The sequence below is a fragment of the Puntigrus tetrazona genome, chromosome 24 (genome assembly GCF_018831695.1).
Source record: "Puntigrus tetrazona isolate hp1 chromosome 24, ASM1883169v1, whole genome shotgun sequence".
Lineage (NCBI taxonomy): Eukaryota > Metazoa > Chordata > Actinopteri > Cypriniformes > Cyprinidae > Puntigrus > Puntigrus tetrazona.
Genome location: NC_056722.1, coordinates 14,037,079 through 14,056,838, shown reverse-complemented (window position 1 = coordinate 14,056,838; position 19,760 = coordinate 14,037,079). Strand labels below are relative to the sequence as shown.

At 34.6% G+C, this 19,760-nt stretch overlaps 1 protein-coding gene across 1 annotated transcript in view; it reads right to left on the bottom strand.

Annotated features, from left to right (window-relative positions):
* Window positions 1-8,836: 8,836 nt before the first annotated feature.
* Window positions 8,837-19,760, bottom strand: part of kcnb2b (potassium voltage-gated channel subfamily B member 2b) — an 84,079-nt gene continuing 73,155 nt past the window's right edge. Inside the window, exon 3 of the mRNA XM_043226893.1 lies at window positions 8,837-14,808. Coding sequence (XP_043082828.1) covers window positions 12,874-14,808 — 1,935 coding nt within the window. The 3' untranslated portion in view covers window positions 8,837-12,873. The remainder of the gene's footprint in view (window positions 14,809-19,760) is intronic.

The window sequence follows — 19,760 nt, the reverse complement described above, 5'->3', positions numbered from 1 at the left end:
AACTGGTAAGATACTGGTACACCACAAATTGGTCTTTGATCTGTCTTTGCTGATAGATACTGTGAGGCTGATTTGAGCGTGCCAGTTTTATATAGAACGCTGTAGTGTCATGTGATGTCTGTCATGTGATGTCTGTGATGTCATAATTGATTTGCATACAAGAATCTGTAGAATTCCGAATGTTCCGCTTGACTGACTCTGAAGCTGTGCCTGTGTGTATTGTGCTATATGGACAATGTAATTCCGTTTTTATTCTTTTTAACGTCATGATTTTGGTCATTGTTTTCTTTATTTCACACATTACATTACATTTTGTGTTTTAGTGTACAAGACCAGATTTCAGAATAAAATATGTACTGCTTGTTCAACAAAAATATAATGTTGTTATGTCTGCTGAATATGAATTACATCAAATTAGAAGACAAAATAAAGGTAATTCCCTTCATAAAAATATATATTTTAAGTGTCAGTGCATATTGTTTAATATGCATTTTTTAACATGCAAGTTCTATAAGCAATTCTTTCTAAAGCGGTGGATGGCTTTCATGTTTTTTTGTGTTTTATGTATATATTTGATCTATATATTGCTCTATATAAATTTTCTGTGTATTATTTGAGCATTTTGGTGAAGTAAGACTATGAAAGAGCTTAATTTAGCACACTGATGTGCGGCAGCTTTATGTGCGTATATAAGTGTTTGTGCTTTTTCATGGTTAAATGGCTATTTAGATATTCTAAATATGCATGCATGATGAGATTAATGTATGTTTCTTTACTAATCTTCTGCTATAGTCAAAGCTGACTAAAAGTGATTGTAGATGGACAATTTCAACGAACTTGATATCTTGAACCTATGATATCTTCTTCAAGGCGTAAAAAGAAACAAAAGCTCAAGCATTTTCATGGAATCTTGCAAAAGCAGATTACATAGTTTTTTGTTGTTTTATTTTACTCTAAAACACAAAATGTGGAATGATCTGGGTTTTTTTCACAAAATGGCTGCTATCTGCTTTGGTATAAAACAAAATTTTTCATATGTAAAAAAACATACATTTTTTACTTTTTTAAAGTTACCTGTATTAAAGTTATTGCTTAATCAAAATAACCCAGTTGCAGTTTGATTTAATATTATTTGGAGTGCACAATTTCTGAAAATATAAATAAATACCTAAAAGTCTATTTACACTAATTCAACCCACCACTGTCCTGTTTATTATTATCTTATGTCCTTATTCTATGTCTAAGACTTGATGGCTGCTGTTCATTCAGTTTTTCACCATCAGTCGATTAAATGATTTGCCTGGAGGCTTTGTTTAGTCCAAGTGTGAACTAAATGTAAGTGTTCAGACACTTAATTGAAGTTACATGAAAATGTAGTTTGAATTGATATTTAATGCAATTAGATGAACTTAAGAATGTTTTGGTTTTGACCCGCCTGGGTAGGATTTTAGATTAGTTTTTTATAATAGCCTGTGAATGTAATGAGCATTTGTGGTAAAGTAAAATTAATGTAACTTTTGAAACTTGTATATGTATTTAAATATACTTGTAATTGCATGTTTGTAACAATGAGATTGCAATTTTACATAATATCAAAAAACAAAAACTGAATGTACTCAAATGACAAGATTATTAAAAGAATGATTTAAAATGATGTAAAAAGTGTACTTAAATGTTACCCCCACCCCCCTAAAATAAAAATGTTGTCATTATCACATCTTTCCCTTGAGTCTAACATAGAACTGCATATGTTATGGTGCTACGGTGGCATTATTCATTATTTATTTTCTTTCGTTACAAAAAATGACTGCATTACACACTTTACTGCATCTGACAGTGGCAAACACAAGCCTCACAAGTGATTAATGACAAAATGTTCAATTTGGGGAAGAGTAAGCCTTTAAGTGTGTTAAGAAACTTAGACATAAAAGTACTCTTTAAATATTTAGTATCTTTTATTATTTAGTTTAGAACTATCTTTAAGTACAGTTTGTAAATGTATGTGATACAGATTTGAAGTAGCCTACACTTATTAAAAATGATTTAAAATGTACTTTAAAGGTTTTTCCTCCTTGAAAGTGTGTGCTAAAAATAGACATGAAAGTACTCTCTTGATATAATGATACTGGAATCTTGTTTTAAGTTTGTTAAAATCCACACATCAGCAACAAAAAACTTTCACATACATTTAATAAAAGCACTTTAGTTTTTACAGTTTTATTGTTTCATACTTTTTATTTTCCTTTTGAAAGATCCTTTGGAACCGGTTTAAAAGCAAAAATAGCTACATTCGCCTCACTTGCATCCCCTACTTGACAAATTTGGGTCTTACATTTCTAACAAACAAACAGTAAGCTTAATTTTTTTTTTCAGCAGTAATACTTCTGCTAAATAGGTTTTACTTTTCATTTACAAAACATCTCTCCTGAATTCCAAACTTATTCAGTGACATTACATGCACAACAATATAATTATTAACTGAACTCTGAAACACTTGCGTGTATACATGTGTTATGTAACTTAACCGGAAAAAATAAACAGCTTTAATATTGAAAACTTCTAAAACTGATTTAATACTAAAAGCAGAAGCTGCCAGCAGTTCAATACTCCTATTTCTTTGTTCAGGATTCTGTCCTTAGGTTTGACAGTAGATTGCTTGGGGAAATAAACTGGGTAACACTTTCTATGAAGCGTGTATTTATACTACATTGTAAGGGTATTCATAAGGCATTATAACGGCTGCATAATGCATTATGAAATGTACGCATTTGTGATTATAACTTTTAAGAGTATAATTATTTATAACTCACAATGAACAACATATTTAATCTGCTTAATTTATAATGGATTATATCATATCTTGACATTATTTATTTCAAAATCTCCACAGTACTTGTGAGTGATTAGGTGCTGAGTGTTGTTTGAGGTTAATATGAGGCTAATGTGAGCGAACTAATACTTTCAGCTGAAAAAAGCAACGGTATTATATAGACCTAAGAGTATTAAAGTAGACTAAACTAGTATCCTATACTCAGTATGTCTGTTGAGAAACCCTCAAAATAAAGAGTTAGCATATATTTAGCCGACACACTAATAATACTGTAATGATCTGGTCTGATTTGTTGTATAATAAAATGTATTGTTATTATTACTTATACAATGATATTTGTCAGGTTTAAGTAACATAAGTAAAATGGCAAGATATGAGACTTGTAAGTTCTAAGTAAATATAATCCATTGTAATTTATATAAATTATTATTTTATATATGTAAATTATATTTTTAAAAGCTTTAACCACAAATAGGTAAATATTATAACACTGTTCTTATGGATATTCATTAGATGATACAACATATTATAAAGTTATGTATAGTGCATTATTTCATTCATTATAATGCCTTAAGAATACCCTTATAATGTATTATAAATACAGGCTTCCTAGACAGTGTTACCAGAAACTGTTCCAGTGCCTGGTCTTTGCTCTGCAGCACCGAAAGTTCAAAAAAGACGTGGCTTGAATGTGAGGCATCCAGAGTGATATTCTGAGCTCTTTTTCTCATCATTTTGGATGAATACAGTTCTTGGAGGGTGGTTCAGGGAGGACCAATGATCCTTTCAGCAGAGCTAACAGTCGTCTGTAGTCTTCTTCTGATGTCTGACCCTTGTCCACTTGCTCTCCCTGTACTTCCTTACACCTGCTTTCAGCTTCCTGCCTTCTGTTGTCCATTTCTGAAAGGAGCAAACACCGATGCTGTTATTAAACGTTCAAACGCTTGTAATGTAAAATATATTTGAAAATGCACATTTATTATTAAATAATGGTGAACATGAACTGTTGAACAGAAATCATTTATGGTATATTTGATGATAGTATTATGATAAGTATTTATCATGGAAATGTTGGGTTAACTATGCCTTTAACAACATGGTTTAGTAAAACAATATACATTAAAATAAAAACGTACTGTAAATGGACGTTCTCTTTTCTCTTTATCGGCAGATTCAGGTTTCCATAAGATCATGGATTTGTTTTAAAAGAAGTTTCGTTTTGGGTCTGAAGAGACAGAAGTATCCATTCATTCGTTCATTCATTTATTTTTTCAGTTATTAAAACAATTAGAATAAAGACTAAATCAAGTCATTTGAGAGATAAAAATAATAAGGAATTGTAAGTAAGGTCAGATTCACTTGAGAATTATTGATCACTGGCGATTAATGTCAGGCATTAGTCATTACGGCGTTGAAAAACTTTTCGCCGCTAGATGGCGGGCCGGAACATAGTCAATGGATAATTTCATTTATAAAAAATGAAACTAGAGTTATGATACACTGTTACAGTGTTTTTGTAACTGGTAGCGAGCTGTTACTCTGTGTTAAATCCTGACAGTCATTAAAAAACACATTTATGTGGTGGTGTTGGGAGTACTGACAATTAACTGGGGTGCGCAGGTCAAAATCGGGGGTTAAAATCTTCATCCAGCCCGAGGGAAGAGCAACCACAGATCGTGCGTTATTTGGCATTAATTACTTTGTCCTAAAGGTGGCAAAACTTGCCTGGGCCTTTGTTTCACAGCCGAGAGGAGAAGAAAAGGAGAGGCAGCAACAACAACGATCGTATTGTAACAATGATTAGCGTTAAAATTGTTAAAATAACGTTAAAATACTGGCCATTGTTAATAATAACACATTTAAATGATACCATCTTAACACTGTTTCTGCATTATTTTGGAGGTTCAGGTTGAAATTTTAACCATATATTAATATATTTACAATTCCAATTTATTACAGATGAAATGTGTAAATGCGTGAACTTATTTTGATCAATTCACAGCACTAATGTTAACCGTTTATAGATACTGGTGTTGATAATATAGCTTAACTTTACTGCTGAATGTGCATTTAAATTTAATTTCAAATTTTATGGGCTCCTCAGAAGGAGATAGGGCCGCCAACCCTCTTGGCCCCCCATCAAAATTTCAATTTGATAATATGGCCTTCAAATTAAACAAATCAAATAGCCCTGTTGTAAGTGTATGTCACCGTTGAAATGACCTGATGTTTAGCACCAGTGGATCCACCTGTTCCTCGTTTCTGTGTCTGACACCAAATAAATTATTTATATTTAAAAGATTTAAATGCCAGAAAAAATTTCATTACATTTATAAATTGCTAGAACCAAATAAATAAAATGTGAATTCATTTTATAAAATGTTTTAGAGATATTTTAACTAGTGCTGGATGGGGTCCTTTTTCTCTGATCGCTCATGATGTGCTTGAACCACCTTTAAAACGAAGCAAAATAGTCGAGGCACTTTATCGCATTTCTTGTAATATGCTGCAAAATACACAGTCTATAAATCAAGTCAGAGTAAACCATTAGCAGCAAGCAAATCCGTTCTTAAGAGGTCAACATTTTGTCTTTACCTCTATTAGGTGGTTATTGAGTTTTGAGGGTGAAGCTAATTGCCCAATTTTCATACCCTCAGGAAAACATCACAATTCTAAGAGATCATTAGGCAAGTACGGTAAGCGCATTGAAACCACATTCAGTGAAGACCATTATGCCTTTGCCACAGGATACAACAAACAAATCACTTTATCGTGAACTGGATTCGTTTTTTAAGCATTAAAATAGTACTTTGAATAAGAAAATGGACTGTGACTTTTGGGAGTTATTAGAGAAATGTGATCGTATGGACCTTTTGAAATACACAACACAAAATGGTCACTGAACCTCTCGTATTCATTTGTCTTTGTGTCTTAAAAATGGATTTGGTTACGGTATATCATACATTATTCTCGCAAAATCTCACAATCTAATATAGATGAAACATAATGAATCATAATGTATCATTTTACAACAAAAGTGTGCTCATGAGTTTTTAGCTGTCACGAGGGTTTCACTGTGATTTACACGCATGATAAGAAAGTACAAGCAAAAGTAAGCCCCCCTCCAATTCCTCTTTATATTTTTAAGATTTTAACATAGATGTTGGCTCATATATATACTGGTTTGAATAAAAAAAAACATCCTAAAAATGTTTTTTTTCTGTCCGTTGATAGCTTTTCCTGACTTAAATACTGAGAAATATCCAAAATCTGTAAATTCTGTAAAAACACTCAAAGATATCTAAATGAATGAAGAATTTAGCTTTATTCACTGTTTAGATTTCTGTTCTTGAAATGCTTGTAAATGTGTTTGTATATTCAATTCAATTAACTCAGAAACTTGTAAAAACTATTGTCTGAATGTAACGTGATGATTAAACCGTGGTCTAATGGTGACACGCGCGCACACACACACACGCACACGCACACGCACACACACACAACCCTAATCCTACCCATCGCATGTAGTATTTACACGCTAAGTCCATTTGGCGTACTATTTATAGGCAAATTAAAGGAACACGACTTTTTTTTTTTTTTTTTTTTTTTTTAAATAACCCCATTCTCCAATTCCCAGTTAATAAGTTAATGTAAGTTAGTAAGCCGAGCTCCTGGTCTGGCGATAGCGCATTTAGCATAGCTTAGCATAAATCATTGAATCCAAGTAGTTTCAAAGAGTTTCTATATTTTTCCCATTTGAAACTTGACTCTTCACTATCAGAAATACAGATACGAAAACTGTCACCTTGTTTTTAAAAGGTACACTTTTGTACCTATGAGGTTAAAATATGTATGGACGAATGTGTACCTGTAAAGGGACCAAAATGGACCTTTCAGGTACATATATGTATCTTTTGAAAAGGTACCGCCTCAGCGACAGCTCTCACACCCTTATTTCTGAGAGTGTTCTAGGTACTAAGACCGGCGGGAAAAAAAATTGAAACTTTACTGTCATTCGGCACAATGATCAGGAACGTTTACTTCCGTATCATGGCCGCGCACGTGCAGTGATATCGCATATGATAATCGACTTTTGTCGATTTGGTTTATTTTACCACTCACGCTGGATATTATCAAATTCCACACTCCCTTGTTTATTTTGAAAACAATTCTCTATTCTTAATTTTATAGTTTTACTTTGAAAACATTCCGGTGTGGCGCTCTTGTGAGGGTGAAGTTTATGCACACCACCTGCCTGCGCGGATCCGAGGAAAAAAAGACCTGTTACTTAATATTTTGAATAAAAGGTACAAAAATTCACAACTACGTCAACTATGAGTCATAAAACAAATCATGATTTGGTGGGAAAAAATGGCCTGCAGCAGAAACTTTGGATTTGTGGATTTATGTGTGTTGAGGTAAGTGTTTTGTTGCTATCTAACATATTACGTAATGTCTGATAAAAATGAAAGAAATTAGCATGATAATATCAATTTTTTTTTTAAATATAGTTAAGAAGAATCGACCATCATGTAAGCTCCTTTTTTACTTGTTATTTACAACCTATGATATAATGTGAGTTATATTGTACTTGTGTAGATACTTGTACTTGTGTAGAAATTGTACTTAGTTAATTTTACCTAACTAAATTAATACAATTATATTACCTTTCGTAAAAATGACACTATACACATTTTCGAAGCTCAAAAACTACCTGATACGAGTGACCTGTATACACTATAATATGTGTAATACTCTAGACAAGCAAATCAACTAGCCTAAATGAAAATAATGAAATATTATTACTAATAATGGCTAAATTAACTTTAAAATCAGGGTTTCATTTAAATGGTTGAGAGAGTTTTCAGAGAAAACATAACTAAACACACTTCTGCAGCAAGTCTGCAGTTAAAATGATTTACAAGCAGAAAGATATCGTCTTTGCTATTTACTTAGCTTTACTTAGTATTTAGAAATGAGGCTATGTTTTCCTCTTCGCTCTCTCTTTGAGAGAGTTTGAGAGAAATGTTGTGTAGAAAATAAACCAACACTAGGTGTCACACTAGTTCAATAAACACGTTTGCTGTAGTGAAGCCTGGCATTAGATGATGGGTGGATTTTGCTCAGATAAGGATAAAAGAATTAACTTCTGTAATTGGGCCAAAGGTGCTTAAAATCTTCATACCAATGAGGTGAAAATGTTTACAATGTTACTATATTATATTTATATATAAATTATTTATAAAAAAATAAACCATGACACATTTTTTTGCGTAGTAATTCCACACTTTAGGCCCCTTTGTTGGTTTATATACTGTATGCCGTTTTTGATCTTCAGGTCTTAATGGCAGGAAGCTAGTTTAATACCACCTATGAATTTATTGACAACATTATTAAACTAGAAAAAACGTTCCTATTTTTGTCTCTGGCTTTGAATCAGCACAGGATATTACATTTGATTACATGTCAATCATGTAAACATACTTATTATCTGTTTTTTTTTTTTTTTTACATTCAACAGGAAATAAACCCAAGAGTGAGGACAGAAGAAATACTTGGGAGATCTGCGGGTAAACCACTAATGTAACATTTTTTTTTAAACAGAAGTCTCTTTTTTTTTTTCAACAAGGCTGCTTTTATCTGCTCAGAAATACAGTACAATAGTCAATACTATGAAATACGATTATAATTATCTTTATGTTTTAATACATTTTAAAATGTAGCTTATTTCTGTGACGTAAAGAAGAATTTTCAGCAGCATTACATTTTACCTGATCTTTCAGAAATCTTTTGAACAATCTGATCTAGTGTTTGAGAAAACGTTCTCATTATGTTGTTTGGTAAACAGCTGTGCTGCTTAATATTTTTGTGAGAACTGTTGATTTCCTTTTTTTATCTTTCAGTGTTCTTTGGAAGTTTAAGTAATTTCTGACATTTTTTTTATGACTAGCTGTGGTGTACTACGAAGAGGAAAGGCTTGAATAAAGACAGGTCTCAGAACGCAAGTGAGTTATTTACACATTTATTTGTTATCCTGCATATGCTAGTAGACTTAACATAGACAATGCAGTTTATTTTACAGAAATGTTGACATACATGTACCATGACAAAGTGTTCTGTGATCACATAATTGTACAGATTACTACATGCATTCAAAGATGCTGATATGTGCAGAAACAGTCTGCAGCTTAAAGGTGTCTACGGACATTGAGATACAAGATAACATTATTTAAACAAACAAAAACAGAAAAGAGGCAGAAGACGTGAGAGGAAGAAGTACAATGTAGCAAGGATGCATGGGAGAACAGGCTATGACACATGGGATGACACATTCATATTTAACCTCGCTTTCAAACAAAATAATAAAAATAAAACCACACGCTTGCCATGACGATATATATCACAAATGATCATGTGATGAGAAACATGCTTGTTCGCAGTCCATCAGCTGTTAGACTTCGTTTTACCATTTACACACGAGCAAAGTCACACAGACCCAAATCCTTTGCATCTATTGCTCCCATAAAGGCTAATGGGAGATGCTTTTATAGTCATATGATGACATGCTACAGATAAAAAAAAAAAGCAGTTGATTGCCTGGAGTGTGTTATAAAGAAATGAGTTTAACAGTATCGACTCCACTCATCTGTCTTTATTCAACAGGTGCTAAATGACGTGAATCTTGAATTTGTGCGATAGTTGAAACGCTAATTTCAAATAAACTGCCATCTGCCATTGGCAGGTAAAAATACTGGGATACCAGTTATAAATATCTTGTGAGCTGTTCAAACGATCAGAGATCTGAAATTGTATTTTTGAGCATATGCAAGAACTTATAAGACATGAGACATTTCATTATATCATATACATATTTTGTGTTGGCATCACTTAAAAGGTATAGTTCACTCAGAAATGAAACGTCTGTCATTATTTACTCATGCTCGTACTTTGTTTTTATGTTTAGATACGTTTTTTTGACCACATAAAGAAAGTCAGTGCAGCCCAAAATACACTGAACCCTATTGACTTTCAATGTATGGACAAAATATCAACTATGTTCCATAGAAGAAAGTCATTTATTGAGGTTTGGAGGTAAATAATTAATGACAGAATTTCTTGGTGAAGTAGCCCTTTTAAACAGTTGTTGCTGTGTATTGAGGAAATTGAAGAAACTTTAACATGCTGAAAAATATTTCACTCTAAAAAAAAGTCCATTTACCATAACAAAAGTGCCTACAGGCAGTGCTAGCCAGGCACATTATTTGTTACAAAACTTCATTGATGACTTAACCTTCAATATTTATATACAGGATGGCCATATGATATTTGGACACTTAAATTTGATACAAAATATCACACTAAGTAGCATTTGCAAGATTTTTTTATTTCAAAACTGTACTTTTCTTTATCTTTCAAGGCGATTGAGTCATTTTTGAATAATTTTTCCAACCGGTTTTTACCGTACATTAATATTTGACAACCAAAAAGTGTCCAAAAACTTCTCTCTCTTATTTTTGTAAAACGGTTTGCTTTAAAAGTGTGCTTGTGCTATGTATCTTTAAAATAAATTCATCTTAATTTGATATTTTGTAAAAAATATCCTATATTTTGTCCAAATATTTTTGGGGCCGCTGTATATCAGGTGTATAACGCTCAGCTGACCGTCTTGTGGGAATGCATGAGATGGGCCATTATTCAACAGTCTGTCAAAACAGAAACAGGCATGTGACGACGTTCTTCAAAAAACGACAACAAAAGGAACAAGATGATACGCTATTTAAATGAAGAAAACATAGACATCCACCATATCAGAAGATTAGTGTCATAGAAAACCTGAGAACTTAATATTACGCATATCTATTACTTAAAGACCTGATTTTTTTCCCCCTATAAAAAGTATAATTTTCTGTACAGTGCTATATGAACAAAGCCAACTGATTTGTAGCCTTCTCATAAATGTTTATGAACAGGCACGCATCATTTCAACCACCATACGGCAGGAAATTGTGGTCGTGCAGAATTTTGGTTTAGAAAAAATAGAACCACTGTCAGCATTAATTAATAAAACAAAAATACTTTTTATGAGCCCATTAAATCATTGCAAGAGTTTGTTTTTCGTATTTCAAATGAACCTGTTTGAAGACATTTATAAAAGACCCTCCTGGTCTAATTTGTCAGAAAAATCTTATTTGAAGAGTATCACTGGAGTGGTTCTGACAGCCACAAAGTATTTTTGTAAAACGTCAAATCTTTTTTTTTTTTGAGTGGTAACACTGATATTTCAAATATTAAAGATATATCATCTGAAAAATACAATTGAAGTCTCTGCCTGTACACTTACAAATCCATTAGACTGTAAATAAAGTGCCACAATTCTTGGCCTGCATAGATTGCAGTATGCTGTATTGCACTTTCCACCATAGCGTAACCACCAGAGCCAGCTGAAGTCTTGAGTTCCTCCTCCTCCTCCTCCTCCTCCCTCGTCTTTTTCACAATCCTCGTTCGGCCCATTCAGATTGTGTGATTTTCTCCAAACACAATGTACATTTTGAACAATCAGCCAACTGCCATGCCAAAGCAAGTAATATACATACATTTCCAGCAATCTTGGAATAAAGGCAACATAAAATGGATATTCTCTCATGTGACAGGAAAAACATGTCGGCCTGATGGTAATACATAACTCAAAAGAGAACAAAATATTCTTGAATACTCAGTAAAACCAGACAAATGTGAGTTTCTGTTAAGAAATGACTCAAAGGTCAGGCATCTGAATGATACAGATATGGTGAAATATGAATAATAATGAAGCAACTCATGTGAAAAATTAAAACTGTAGTGGCATTTCCACTACTGTACTCTTGTCAAATGAAGAAAATTAAGTTTGATGTAAATGAAAACATAGTTTGTGTTTTGGTCCTGACAAGTAAATATTGTATTACTAAGAGGACTGGGTTTTTGAGTTTTAACACGGATATATGTGATTAACATTTGTAGGTTTCAATGACCAGAACCACTAATTTAATTGTTAAATTATTCTAATACTACTATGTAGACTAGTTTTTCCTAAACTGACTGTTTGCTGTGCTATTGAATGTTTGAGTATGTAAAGATAAGTTAAGACATATATACCTGCTGTACCCACGTGTTTGTATGATGAGTTTAAACTAAAACTTTTTTTTGAAAGTTGACATCTAACTTTTATCCATGTATCGCTCGCTATGGCGATAAGTAATAGTCAGTATATAATTAGTATTTTTAGCTACTGTATATTTTCTGATTGCTATTCTCATTTGGCAACTACAGGTGTATATGCAACTCTGATATCAAGAAAAAAGTGGTGCAATTCATCTGGTCATTAAACGGACATTTTGATGCTGCTAATTTGAGTACTCAACCAAAATAATAAAAATAAATAAGTAAAACAAAATAAAACCCCCAAATAAATATGTGACATTATAGACCATTCCTAAAACACAAACACATCTGCATTAGGTACACATTGCATTTCTACAGAAAGTCATGATATGTTTCAATACGTCGCTACTTTGCAGCTCACTTTTCACAGTCTTTGATGAAAATTCCTTCTTTAAAACCAAAAAAAAGGCTAACAAAACCCATTTGACATCTACTATGCCCTCTGTGGCTATGTGCATTGTCATTGCTGTAGTCTCTATATTTACCGTGGAGTGCTCTCAGCAAACTAAGCACCGTAAAACAGCTTTGTTAATATGCATGCTCTTGTAGATCTGTCCCCCTACGGTTCCAACTGTCTCTATAAAATAATAAACAAGTGAAAAGGTAAAATGTACAGGTAGGTCAACAATGTCCTCATTGTTGGGTAAATACATTCTAAACAAGCCTCTCGTTTGCACCCGCATTCTCCAGGACCCGTCTGCAAGAAACTGCAGTCTCTTTTGCGTTATTGACAATGACACAATTACAAGGGACTTTTCATGCCATGCAAAAATATCTTTCAGATCACATCTGCGTGCCCTTTTCTTCACCAGTGCGCTCCACTCTGTCCAAATATCAAGCCACAGTTACATACCGGTTTCGCAAGATGGCGAGTGATTGCCATCCCCTGGCATTATATGGATCTCTGGCGTAAACATGTGGTTCTCTACCTTGTGTTCACTTTGGTTAGAGTCTGGCTTTTCCTCACCATTACCACCGACTACCACTTGAGTGCAGTTCTGTGCTGCTAGTTTGGGTGAGGAGATGGCTGCGGAAGCCACTTCCGTTTGGTTCTGTTCCTCATGGTAATCCTGCTCCTCCAAGTCCCCCAGAAGCAGCGCCGTCTCTCCAGGATGGTATCCACTAGCTAGCATCTTCGGAGAAAGAACCAAACCTTTCACTGGGATGCTACCCAGCATTTCTGAATCTGAACAAAGAGGAGAGCACTCTCCCTCTGGGGAGTCATCTTCCAGAAGACTGTTGTTGATATCCTGTGGAGAAGATGTGTTGGGCGGTGTCAGAGGAGCGTCCTCTGGCGTTTCGATGAAGTTGACTTTGAGGCCCTTTGTCTTCATTGGATTTGTGCCTCGAATGGAGCTTCTGATGTTCTCTATGACCTCATTGAAATTATCACCATCCGGTGGCTTGTCGATGACTTGGTTGAGAGTCTCAGAGTTCTCCTCTGGACTCATGTCAGAGGGTGTCAGCTGGCCAAAGTGAAGTTTCGGAGCTACTTTCGCTTGCCTTTGCTGAATCTGCTCCGCTGTATAAGAAGATGCCCTCTCACCCTGTCCAAATTCAGCAGTGCAGCTTGCAAAGCTGTCAATGCTCGATATGCTCCTGACATCAGTGATTGCTCTTTCCTTGGGATGCCGTTCAGTGGCCGTTGGGACTTCCTTCATCTCCAACTCTACCTCATGGTTTGACACAGCTGCTGGTTGTGTGCTGTTGATTGCGTTGAGATCTGAGAAGGACTGTGTCTTTGTCATTTGGTTATACATTTCCTCCAGTTTCTGAGCGTTAAGATGCTGTGGACTCGGTGTTCTCGCATATTCCCCTGAGCCATTTGGGCCACTGTCGGGAAACTTCTTATCAAAGGATCTAAGGCTGGTATCTGAGGATGTGCGCTGTGGAACACCCCACCGGCTTGGAGAAAGGTGGTTGTCCATTGGCCGTTTATCATCACTTTTGTCCACAGCAACGTCCATTAGCTCCATACTTCGTGCAAAGGCATCTTTCAGGTTCATTGAAACAATGCTGCCATTTCTCTTGGCTCGTTCTAAGGCCTCTCTTCTCTTGATGGCTTTCTCCTGTCGTTTCTGCTCCTTGTAGAACTCGGAGAAGTTATTCACAATAATAGGGATGGGTAAGGCAATGACCAACACACCAGCAATGCAGCAAAGTCCTCCAACTATTTTGCCAAGCAAAGTCTGTGGGTAAATATCTCCATAGCCCACTGTGGTCATGGTGATTGTAGCCCACCAAAATGAAGCTGGAATGCTGGTAAATTTGGTTGCATCCTCGTCCTTCTCTGCAAAGAAAACCAAACTTGAGAATATCATGATTCCCATGGCTAAGAACAATATGAGTAAGCCGAGCTCATTGTAGCTGCGCCTGAGGGTGAATCCAAGAGACTGCAGGCCTGTTGAATGTCTTGCCAACTTCAGAATCCTCAATATTCTCATGATACGGAATATCTGCACCACCCTCCTCACATTTTGGAACTGCAGCACACTTTTGTTTGACTCGGTCAGAAAAATAGTGACGTAGTAGGGTAAGATGGCTAATAAGTCAATGACATTTAGTGGCCCTTTGAAGAATTTCCACTTATTTGGAGATGACAGGAAGCGCAGGAGATACTCCATTGTAAACCATGCAATACACACGGCTTCAACATGAGCGAGTTGAGGATTGTCATTTGCCTGGCCAAATTCATCTGTCACTTGGAGTTCAGGCAAGGTGTTCAGGGAAAGTGCAACAGTGGAAAGAACGATGAACAGAATGGATATGATGGCCAATATCTGCAAGAGAAAGAAAAAAATGCATAAGTCAAAATGTACAAAATATTTTGTTCAGTACTAAAGCTAACCTTGCAACCATATGTTTATTTAAAGGAATAGTTCACCCAAAAATTCTAATTCTGTCATTATTTGCTCACTGTTTAGTAGTATGAATTTCTTTGTTCTGCCGAACACAAAAGAAGATATTTTGAAGAAAGTTTGTCTGTTTTGGGCCATTGTTGATAAAAATACCATAGTATTTTTTTTCTGCTATGGAAGTCAATAGTGACTTTGTTCAGCAAAAACAAAGAAATTCATACGGATTTGGAACTACTCGAGGGTGAGTAATTGACAGAATTTTCATTTTTAGGTGAACTGTTGCTTTAAATTGTCTACTTATGCATTAAAAGCACAAGCGCAAACCTTTTCTGTCTCTCTTTTTACACACACAAACACACACATACCTCTTATTTTCTTAAAATAATGTTTCTAAGGATCCATTTAAATGAAAGGCAAATTCATTTTAATGGACAATTAAATCAAAAGTTAATATTACTTTCTATTTAATTTTCCATAAATTTTTTTATTAGATTTAAGTTAAGGATCCATTTGCTTTGCAATTAAATATTGTTGGCAACAAGACTAAAGCTTAAAAAAACAGTCTGACAATATTTGTCTTGATTTTAGCCTTAACATCCTCAAAAGCAATCACTAAACCTTCTTCTCGTGTGTCTCAAATATCAAGATCAATTGGTCCAGGAACAGCTCTGGGAAATTTGGTAACATAAAAACAATAAATTCATTTTATGAATACAGAGTCAGATTTTGTGCGTGCTTTGTTTGTTGTGGGTGGGATCAGTAAGCATAAAAATAAGGGCATAAATAAAACCAGTACAAAAATAGCATCCCATTTTCTTTGATTACCTGTGTTGAAGGGGACCTCAATGAATGAGCGAGCATATGGCATGAATATCAAACAAGAGCATGAATGAAGTGACACAGCTCTCTGCCCATAAATGGCTCCAGTAAATGAATGAGTGGGAGGATCAAGCGTGAGTAGACCTTACTGCCTTTATTGACCAACTGCAGGTTGAGCTTTTCCAATCTAAGCAGGTCGAAGACAACAGCCATGCCTTCACCCACGTATTTCTCACTGCACCCTATCTGCTGGGAATAGTTCATTCAACATGTACCATTGGTCACCTCTTAAAAAAGGATAACTTTCTTTTTTAAAGACCTGGCACATTCTTTGCTTCCTGATTGATTGTTCCCTTCTTTATTGAGAGGGATTTGGTCATATGTAACTTGTTACATGGACACGGCACCTGATGTACTGCGATAATGTTCTTTATATAGTAATCTCCCACATCTTCAGATGTTTTGGGATAATGTGATGTAGTTCAGCTACCAAACAAGCAGAAAATTCACAAACATCTCTAGGTTTTCTGGTTCCTTTTGCATAATTTGAAATGCTAAGTCAGTTAGTGTCTCATATATCTAATTTCTTCCTTTACAAATATTGATTCCTGGCCAATGTAAAACCGCATACTAATGTACCATTTCCTGTGGTGTACCATGATTCTATTACATAAGCAAGTGCTCTGTACAGCTTATGTTCAAGTGTCATTCAATTTCTGTGCAACAGTAAAAAAACCAAAAAACGTAATTTTAAACGTATTTGCTAAGAATTATAATTTTATTCATTACACTTTGAACAGTATTCATACTTTATTATTATTTATATTTGTTACATTTATTATGCATACTGTATTATACTGTATTTTCAGGTATCATTGTTACAGTGTAATTATACTTTTAAGTACTAAATAACATTAACTACATGTACTTACTATAAGGTTAGAGGTTGGCTTAGGGATACTTGCATGTAATTATGCATAATTTATTGTTATTATACATGTAACGTGACAAGGACACCTTAAAATAAACTGTTACTTGCAAATTTATTTCCTGTTTTAACTCCGGTAACACACAACAATATTCAATAAATGTCTAATTAATCTCTAGAGGTCAAAATAGCAGCGGATAAAAGGTGACTATTATTCTAATGGCGGTCGAGAGAAGGTCTCCAGGAATATTAGGGCTAATGAATCAAATCTTCCATGACAGACCTAGAGCCTTTTATAAATGAGAGTAGGATTGATATTTATTAGGAGAGACATCTCTCAATCATCTCTAGCCCAGTGCAGGTGATTCTGAAGGATGCATAACTTTCTCTGACCTTGATGTGTCGGATGTGTGAACACTCTTTTTTTTTCTTTGTAGAATTCTGTCAGGAGGATTACACTGCAATGCAATTAACAGCAGGTTATTATTTGTGTAAGATGTGAATGATTTAATATGAAGGAACTGTGTAGGAGCAAAATCATTGTTTGATTTTTAGTATAAAAAAAGATATATTAAAAATATTAAACATGAGAACATATGAAGAGATTATTTGCAAAAACTCTCATAAATCATGTTTTTTTTTTTATTGTGTTATGGTTTTACTGTGTTTTATTGTTAGTTAGCTGTATTATTTTAGTTACCATTATTTATTTAAAACGAACCAACTTGATATGAATTGGAATGCAGGATAAAAAACATGATTTTTTAAAAAAGTTTGTTTTTGCAGCATGGTGTTTTGACCATTAAATTACTGAAATTTAACCATCACTGTATTAAAGGAAATATTATGTGGAAAATATTATTTTGGATGCTAGGGGGTCTGGGTAGTCAAAGATGTAAACATTAATTAAATATATTTATTGCAATGTTTTAAAACACAGTATTTCATTTTATTGATTCAATCTGCTTTCGAAATAATGATAGGAAATTATGAGATTAAAGGGACAGTTCACCCAAAAGTGAAAAGTAGATGTTTCACACATTCCTTCTGTCCCATCTGTGTCGATTCCTACTACAGTTCATGCACCATTAATGCAGATGATACTGCATTTCCGCAGTGGTGAATAAATTGATAGTGATGTCATAAAGGGAGTTGCTTAAGTGCCCACTCGTTTAAAACACTGAATCTGTCCAACATTACAAGCTGACCGCATACATGGTTAAACCATACTACAAGGCATGCTCAACACCAAAGTTCTGCTCCTGAAATGAGCTAATGCGCTTTATCTCAGTCCACAGAGTTCCGGCTGTTTTACATTTTGTAGAGCAAGATCACTTGTGGTTTAGGAAGTATTATAATAAGCACTCGGTAGAAACCTATTAGCAGCGTGTCCCATCAGTCAAGCATGGATTTTCTGAAAAAGTGTGAAGTCATGGTGTTCTGAGGACACTGAGTGCCGTCTCACATCTAGTCTCCTGAACAACTTCAATCCCAGCAATAGCAATGTGTCCTTTTATCTGCATTGCATGTACTTGTACACACTGTGTTGTGCAATTCATGTAACTACTAAAGTCATAAATTTTCCCACCCTAACTCTTTATATCAATCAGTCACATGCTTTCTCCTCTCAAAGCTGCATTTGAAATCACATACCCGCAGGCAACATTACAGAGAGTGGGGTCAAATGAAAACAGATCAAATTGTCTGACCTTATTTCCGTGAATCCTTTAGAAGTGGCTTGCATTAACTTAAATGAAGTGGGAGCTGTTAAAGAGAGAAGTTACGATGCGCATCCATGTATGCATGGCGGCTTCATTGGGATAATCCCTTTAGAAAGAGCCCTATGGTTCTCGCTTTCTGACCCAGGAACCGCTTGCAAGGTTGTTTGCTTCTGTCTGTCCATTAACGTCATTGCCTGTGAGGACACACATCGCCTGTAGTTGTTTTGTCTGTTACAAAAGCTCATCCAGCAGGTTCCAATAAATCTATGAAATGTGTTACATGAGCTTTGGGATTAAATATTTTGTCCTGTGGTGGCAAAAATAAGTGTAACAAAGAGGGGTATGTGCCTCTGAAAAGACGTGGCAGTGGAGCAGTGTTAACAACAATACAAAAGACAATGCTTTTAACGAAGGTTTTTAATTGCAACTAAAATTTAGTATCAATAAAAACCTTTGATTCACCCAAAATGTAAACAAATTTTGTCTAAGTAAAATAACATTTTAATCAAATGAAAGTCAGTGCAAAAATAAAACAAAAATTTAACAAAAATTAAGTGAAATATTCTACATATTCAATTTGACATGTTTGAAAAACAATGTAATTTTAGTCAACGAACATCATTTTATTTTTATATTTTATTTTCTATTTATTTATTAGAAAAAATGCTAAATTAAATCAAATACAATTTATGAATGTAAGTTCTGAGGTTTCAGTGAAAATGCATCTGGTAGGCCATTGTGTTCATAAAGTCAACAGAAATGTGTTGGATTGGTTATGCGCAATGCAGTAAAAAAGCATAAAAAAAACAATATTAGACCCATGCTGGCAAAAAGAGTCTGAATGCAAATTTTGAGCTATACAGGCAGTCTTTACAAGTTGTTGAAAAATTTATCCTGCAAAGGTCACATATAGTGTGACATGAGCAGATCTACATGTATTACAGCAATCAACACTTTTCAATTCATTTTTTTTTTTAAAATATATTTTAAGTATTCTAATTTTTGAAAAACCAGCGGAATGGCAAGTAAATTTTTGGGGCTTTATGGGTGGATCCTTAACAATTAAGGGAGGACCACCCCCCCTTCACATCTATGGGTTTTTATAGACGGTTTGCTAACTCACAGAGATGTATTTGAGAGACGAGGTACTTGCACAAAAAGTGCACAGATTGTGCAAATTTTTTAAGAGACCAGGTTGGAAAAATTTTATAACTAAACAGAAACGTTAATGGTAATTTCGGTAAATATTCCAGTTATTTTGTCTCCCATGCAGTGGTCAATATGAAACCAAGAGTTTCCAAGCCTGAAACAAATAATCAAAGGGCTAATGTAAATATTCCCAAGCTGCCTGATGTTTCTCAGGCTGGTTTGTGTCATCGGAATATGAATGAGGAGAGCAAATAAAT